This window comes from Amblyomma americanum, chromosome 7 (genome assembly GCF_052857255.1).
Source record: "Amblyomma americanum isolate KBUSLIRL-KWMA chromosome 7, ASM5285725v1, whole genome shotgun sequence".
Taxonomy (NCBI): Eukaryota; Metazoa; Arthropoda; class Arachnida; order Ixodida; family Ixodidae; genus Amblyomma; species Amblyomma americanum.
Window position 1 is genome coordinate 59028091 of NC_135503.1, and position 8095 is coordinate 59036185.

Consider the following 8095-nt stretch of genomic DNA (forward strand, 5'->3'; position numbering starts at 1 on the left):
CTTTGAATCCTGCGCCGAGCCGCCGTATAAAAACTGAGGCGGGAACGGGTGGAGCGCGCTGTTTGGATCTGGTTTCCCCCGGGCCGCTGCGGATTACACGTTCTTGAAGAATGAAGGTAAGGCACGTGTTAGGGAAGTCGAGCCAAAGAGAAATAGTTTAGACAGATTACGAAGCTTCGCGGCTCTCTTTTTTCCCGCTGTGCGAGGAAGATTTAGCTCCAACAAACAGGGTAATTCAGGGGCCTTGCCTTGGCGGTGCATCAGGCAATTTATTGTAGCCTCTTCCCCAGAGGTCCATCGCAACGTCGACACCAGAGACGGCAAGCAGCGTTGGCAGCTAATTATCAGCGCCAATGTCACAAACGCCAGCTACCGGTGGTAAAGTAGGAAACGAATTAAACGGGGAAGAGTCATTCCCAACTGTGGCCTTAGAAGTTCTATCGATAACTTAGGTTTCCTCGGGTGCTGTTCGGAGGATAATCCCGCTCCTTCGCAGAATAGCGAGAAACTGAACACTGATGCGCGTTTATTCCTTTTTTGACGCAATGAAAATGTCTTTAATAAAGTTAACCTCAAAGTTTAAATTTCAAGAAGGGCACAGTTTAGATGTTCTGCGCGATTATCAAAAATTGGGTAGCAAGAAGCCAAACAAAATAATTAACCTAATAATCGTCGGACTCCATATGAAGCTTAGAGGCGCTTAATCTAAATGGTACTCAATGCTCCTTTGTTGTGTTTCGCGTTACATGCGAATAAACAAGACTGTTCTCATTTCGTCAAATTCGCCTTTAGTCACGCTAGCCAGGCAGCAGACAAAGGGTTAAATGTCGGACTTGTAGGGAGCCTATATTTTTGCCGCTCCAAAACGAATATGGTGGCGTTATATTTATGTAGAACATTTCATTTGTTGGTCAGTAGTTCCAATACTTATAAAATTCCTTTTGTTTATATTAGTGCATTAGGCTTGCACTGAAGCGTGAACGATTTTAGCAGCTTTTTCGAAGATAATGCTTCAGGCAGAGAAATTTGTTTGTTCCAGCACGTTGGTTGCTATATTAAGGGTTTATTTGTATTTAGGTGCTGATCGCGCAAAATATTTTGTGAACGGTGATATTCTCAGTCATTTCAGGAAGCTGTGCTTGTCATTTATTTCCTAAACGTCAACAATTCTTAGTTAATATTTTAGGTTTAATCCTCGGAGGCTAAAAGTATGTTAGGTGTTGTATGCACCTCGCAGTCATGTATAAATTTACAATTAGTTGGCTTTTTTAGGGTATAGGAAAGCGAATATATTTGGAAAAAACTATACATTAACATAACAGGCAGTGCACCCCAACTTATGAAGCTTAAGATAAAGAGTCTTACCTCGAACTGTAAAAACTTTTGCTCGAGAATTTATTTTATAATGGGTAATTTTTCATCGGTTAGATTCTTTTTGTTTGATGAAGGTTTTCCTCACCAACTAAATTCGTACTAAAAGTGTCATGTGACATTTTTCTCCCGTAAGTATCGAAGGTCACAAAATCCTGCTGGTGGCACTTTGGACGAGCAGATAAAGCTGCATTACTTTTAAACTAAAATTTCCTTCAAGCAGTCGCACTGCTTCTAATTACAATTCTGTAATTGTAATTGCTGTCGCAATCGCAAACCAAACCGTTTTTTTTTTTACTCTCGGGATGCATAACGAGCCCTTAAGGGTGCAATGCGACACCATTAGAGATTCCGCCCGCACAAGTACTACATTTCTCTTTCATAGATTCATAGATCGCGGGGAGTCCTCATGCCGCTACTGGCACAGTGGTGCATATGTTAAGGGAAGGTGCCACTGCCGCGGCAGGTGGCCGTTTCAGACACACAGGCGGTGCTGTTGAGATCCAGTTTGCTCTACCCGAGCTCTCGTAAGGCTCATGTTTCAACAGATAGTACTCTTCGGGAGGCTGTCTACCTCCCCCTGATGTGCAGTGCAACGGTGGGCAGATGGTCATCGCATTTAATTAATTTCAGTTGTTTCATTGCCACCTGCAAATACTGGTAGGTTGCCCCCTATACCCACCGGGGAAGGTTGGCCACCTACTTTTTCGTGACACGGATGGACGGGCTCCGGTTTTTCTCTTGAACGGGACTTCTAATGCTACCGCCCAAAGCCACGCCCAGTCTCACTAGCACGGGGTAGTGCGGAAGCTACTGCTGGCGTCGACAAATCGCATGCCAAAACATTGTTGTCCTTCACACGTGTGTACTGTTTGTTGGTTATTCGGTCGGTTGGTTGGTTATTTTACATTGGTCTATAAAGAATACTCAGGTTGGAAACATCAACAAATCATTCTCATGCGGTAATGGGCTTAAAAATTCCGCCCCAAATTCGCGCATTCTTCCGGCAGCTTCCAGAACGCTGCCACATGTTGCTGAGGCAAACGATAGATATAAGCAACTGCCGGTGTGTTTATGGTATGCCCACTTCTTCGGTCGCCACGGTGGCTCAGTGGATATGGCGCTTGGCTGCTGACCCGAAAGACGCGGGTTCGATCCCGGTCGTGGCGGTAGAATTTCGATGGAGGCGAAATTCTAGAGGCCCGTGTGCTGTGCGATGTCAGCGCACGTAAAGAACCCCTGGCAGTCACAATTATCCGGAGGCCTTCACCACAGCGTCCCTCGTAGCCTGAGTGGTTTTGGGACGTTAAGCCTCAGTAAACCAGAAAACCAGTATGCCCACTTCTTGAGCAGTGTGCTGAACACATTATTAGGATGCCTACGTTTGTGTGGCAAAAAGATTCCACTAACAAAAGTGGTTTCTCCTGGTAACTCGATTCCGAGATCGCACGCGCGATGTGAACAGTTTGGAAGAACTACACGTCTCGGAAAAGTACCACTTTCTGCGGTTAGGTTGATGCAACCGATGCGAATTTGTTGCGGAAGTTTTCATCGAAAATTAATCCGCGTGTCCGCAATTGAATACATGCGCTAAAGTTGTGGTGACCACATTATGAATATCAATTTATGAAATAACACTCAAAGATGCGTTTGCGAAGACGTTCTGCTAAGTGTCGAGCACCAGTGAATTCTGCGACTCTTCTTGTGTACAGCAATGCAAGCTTTTTTGTTTTTAGAATCTACAGCATAAACCCATTCTATGTTTAAGGAAAAAAACTGATGCTTGAGGAACCTATGCAAAATGTGATAAAAACTGCACGGCAACTGAACAAGAGTTAAGCCCCCGTACTGATATGTTGGTCATACCTTCTCTGACGCAATACGGAAATGCGGTTATGAGTTCGCAAGTCAGAACCGCAAATGTGAAGAGCTGCTGCTAAACATTCCACGCTTGACAGGCATCTTGTTTTAGTTTTTATTCAACGAATGACCACCATGCAAATGTTGTGAGCAATTCACTCTTCTAATTGCAAACATTGCGCAACCTGTGACGGTTAATGCCTCTCGGAAAGTTATTAATACAACTGCATTTTTAGGGCTGCATGACTGCAGAAACTGTGTGATCATATTGGGGTACGACAGAAAATGTAATTGTTATGGCTGGCTGTCAGAATTTTTTTAATGGCAATTTGACAAGTTTCAACGTATATGATACAAGCGCCCAAACCCATGACCATACCACCGCCTAATATGACAGCGAGAATACATTAATTTTTCCTCTTTACATTCTCGCCTGCACAAAGTATCGATCCCGCACATGCGAGTAAACATACACTCACACTCGCAGGTGGATGCATTCATGCATAAAAGGGGGAACAATTGTTTGTAGTTTGTTCACATTGCATGCAATTAGCGGTTGCGAAAATTGTTTAGAAGTCCATTTTAAATGTTTTTGTTTTGGGCATAGTAGAAAAAAATTCTGCGATTAAGAAACTCATTTTTTCGGCCTCTTGTATTTCAACTCAACTATCTGCGAGAGGAGTAGTTGCGTGCAATCTCGTGCCCAGTTTAATTTGCATGCACTTTTTTCTCCCACTGTGCTTTTTAAGCGCTCACGTGACCTGTCCTTGTGTGTTCTGATTCATTTCAGAGCTCAGCCTTGTTCCTGGCAGCCGTGCTGCTGCCAGCCGCCGTGTGGGCCGTACCAGCTGTGCCAGCAAGTGCCGCGACGAACAGATTCTTCACTGGCGATGTACGTACTGCCATGGGGACGAACCCACAGTGACTCGTGGCCGGGTGTGCCTGCGAGCTAGCGTACTGCATGTGTAACGCTGTAGCCTCTGGCACGCTTTGAACGCCCACATGGCTGAGAAAACGGACACGACCGAAAATAGCCCTTCTATATGCACCGCCAACGCTTTATGTGAATATGTCCGAAGGGGCGTGTAGGGTGACAAGCAAACACCTGGTTGCTGATGTTGACTTTCATTTTGTTCTTATGGACTGTTATGTGAACGCTTCCCAACATCAACAAACTATGATTTACCTGTGTTCCACATGATAACTTAATAGAAGTTGCTTCCTTCGTTTAACGCAGGTAAGTTATTTAACTAGAGAGCGTTAAGGGTATATTTTGAAAAAAAAAAACAAAGAGAAATGGCACAGAGATAACTTTACTTCAGAACATGCTGAGACGTCTAGATACTGCAAAGCCGTGACGCATGTATATAAGCAGCTTCACTCTAGAATTCTAGCAGTTCAAGTAAAATTACCTCGCACTCGCATCGATAGGCGCCAAAGTGGAGAGCGATGCAGCGACACAGATAAGGGGCACCGGAATAGAGTCGCGACTGCATAGATAGAGGGCGCCACAGCAGAAGCGGCGGAGCGGAACAGTTAGAGGCCACTGCCACACGCTGAGGGCACCGCCGAGCATAAATAATACCTACGCGCTGACGTGGAAGACAGTCCCAGCATGAATAAAGCGGAACAACAGCGGATGGAAGCTCGGGCCCGTGACGCGGTGCATAAGCGAGTGGCAAAGCGCGGAAATGCCAGCAAGCCGATGGTGTGGCTGAGATCGTCGTTACAGATTACGCATTTGCAAAGCAAGACAGAACGTAACGCAAAATCAAAATAACAAAACGCGAACAGCTAACGCTGATCATACAAACGACTACTGGTCTAAATCATCCTTTAAGTGTTTCTTTTTTTTATTGTTAATGGCCTTGCCTATGGGAACAATTACACACTATCGCTGTATCGCCGAGTTGGACAGTATTAACGCTTTATTGTTTCTGCTGGCGGCAACATTTCTTTTTTTTTCCTTCTGGTATCATCCACGAATATATACTTCTGAATGAATTCGTCATATATTAGTGCAAGCTTACACTTGTACCTAAACGTTTGTTACAATCTCCTTAAGTAATGTAAGGCTTAAGATGTGTTATCCAGTTTCACTACCTCGAGAATCTATTGAAAGTGACGGCTTTATTATGGGAAATTACGAAAATACATGAAGAACAAAACAGATGGGCATGGTTTGTATGCTCAGTTTTAAAAGTGTTTAGATTTATTAATGCCTTTCATAGAGCAAAATATGATAAGCGCATGGCATGCATCATTGTTGCGACAAAACAACAGAGACTAAATGACCTAGAAATATTGGTTACAGCAATAACGAAAAAATAAATCTTCGAGATAATGCCGAGTCCCCTTTTATGGCACGGTTTAGAAGGAACTACGGTCAGTATTGAGTTTAATGGGGTTGCAGCCTTGGTTATCATCCACTCAAATTGACAATAGTGCGCGCATTTGTATGCATTTTAATGTAAAATGCAGGCCTGATTCAACATGCCGGTAGTAAAAGAGTCGGCCAGTCTCACGAACAGTTTATTTTGCAAAAAAAAAAAATCGCTGAAATCTGCGAAAAAGTAAGAAAAAAGTTTTAGTTGCAAGAGCTCATTCATTGGAGGTAACATGAGCATACATGTAGCTTTCGCAGAGCACTGTGCTGGCTTGCTTCAGAACTACTTCCAAGTCATCGAGACGTAACATGCACCAATGTTGCTCGTCTCATAAGCTCACGCCACTAGCCTTTGCAGATGTTTTCGTTTCTCGTTGCATTTGGTTTGCAATATAGGAAGTTTGCAAATAAAAATCCTTAAAGGGTTGAACTCTTCTATTCACTTCCTTCTCCAGAGAAGGGCATAAGTGCGCAATTGCTGCAATGGAAATTTCGGTGATTATATTCGCTTGGACAGTGCTGTAGCAACTGAAATTCATTAATCGCTAATTCAATGTGCCTGCAATTCCGCCTGTCTTACCAGCGGTGGTAGTTTGCACTTCGGGAGCCATTTTTGTTTGTACTTTTACGCTGAGCACTTTGCCATTCGGCAGTCGAAGACCAATAATATGGAAGTTTAACAAATAAGTCATCACATAACGTTTGAAATCTGTAGCTTTTTTCGTGCGAGTCTGATTAACGTTCCGCATTAAGTGCATAGGATTAGGCAGCGCTATAAAGTGACATGTAGCAGTAATCACTGTACTGCAAGTGTTGTGAACACAAGATTTCACCCGTTTTTCTGGCGCTCTGTAAAAAAATGCAGTCTCATGTAATCTTACGAAACAAAATTTGAGTCTGTAGAAGGCGCAATTAGTGAAACCTCTGGCTGCCCAACTTTAAAATAAAAAACAGAGCCAAGGGTGGTAGAAGTCTGAACAGGTGAAGCATTGCTAATTAAGCTCAAGAAAAAATATTTTTCTAAAAGAAGGCTGCTTGCTTGTCCATAAAAGCGATAATTTCAGCGGCTACGGGCATGCTTTATTTATAAAAAACTGCTGTGACGATTCGGAAACACGCTCTTTCTTACACCTACTACTAAGGCTTCTGTAGGACCATGGCTTTCTGTTACAACTGCTTCTACCACTTTTTTTCCCTGCTAGGCCCAGCCAGGGCGGGAACCATTCAGTAATTCCAGAACACTCCTCTTTATACCGTACCGTCACGAAGAAAGAACTGACAGTGGGCGGCGTAAACAAATAAAGGCAAAGCGTGCAAATTTCCGAAGACCCAGTCTTTCCTTTTGTTCCCAATATTTCCTGCAGGGCCAGGGTGGCTACCAGTACGGGTACGACTGGACCTTCCCGGGAGGCGAAGGCGCCTTCCAACGGGAATCTGGTGACGTCGCGGGGCGCAAGCACGGATCTTATGGACTCAAGGACACCGACGGACGAGTGCGGATCGTCAGCTACATCGCTGACGAAGGCGGTTTTCGCGTGAGCGTGTCCACCAACGAGCCCGGAACGCAGCCGTCATCGCCTGCTGACGCCATCTTCCAAATACCCCAGGGGCCGTACCAGGCACCCACGTACGAAGCCCCGAAGACACTGACTTACCAGCCAGTCAAGCAAAGCCCAGTCCGTCCTGCACCTGTGAAAACCGTGGCAGCGGTTCCGGTCGCCGCGACTGTTCCCAAAGTCGCTGTCACAGCTCCCAGGGTGGTGATACCCACAACGTTTCACTACCACCATCCCCGTCCCTATGGACCTGTCATTTACTCGCAGCCAACAGGTGTAATCCCCGTGCAGGGTCAGATAGTGTACGGATAATAAGCAAGGAGTCTGGTGCGCTTAACGTTCGATACACTTAGCTGGAGAGAACCACTTGTGTTAAAAGCACTTTCATAACGCGGATACTGTTTGGAGAAAACGTATCTGTCAACGTTGTGGTCATAAATTTTTTCTCCTGCTCAATCTATGCGCTTTGTTGTCAAATGAAACGGTTGCTGATTCAAAGTTTATGGTTCAATATAAATGAAAGGAAAAGAAAAATTGAATGCAACGCCAAACGCGTTTGCGGGGTTGCTTGTGACTGTGAAATTGAAATAAAAGCTTTGTTGTCGTTATCGTTAAACTGGCTTTTGGCTTTCCTGGTGGCAACATCTGTTGAAGCTGAACTGAAAGGAACTTATAAAAATGTATTCCTGACCTCTCCTACTGTTCACAATTGCGGCGAAAAAATGCAGCTGAAGAAAAATTTTACTTATTTCTTACATTCGTAACAAGTTTTTCTTTAGTATTAACTGGACCAGATAACTTCAGCAGCAATAAAATTTAAGAATTTTCATGACGAAGAAATGAAACATCTTCAGCAGTCTCGGATCACCAACATCGCAACTGGAAACAGAGAATATGAAGATATGTACTAAGGAGAGTTGCG

General features: G+C 44.2%; 1 protein-coding gene across 1 annotated transcript; it reads left to right on the forward strand.

The window, feature by feature from the left end:
* Positions 1–7777, forward strand: LOC144097135 (uncharacterized). The gene is made up of 3 exons (XM_077629918.1): positions 1–116; positions 4022–4123; positions 6982–7777. Exons 1-3 carry the CDS (start codon positions 111–113, stop codon positions 7483–7485), a joined length of 612 nt encoding a protein of 203 aa, XP_077486044.1. The 5' UTR covers positions 1–110; the 3' UTR covers positions 7486–7777.
* The last annotated feature ends 318 nt before the right edge of the window (positions 7778–8095 follow it).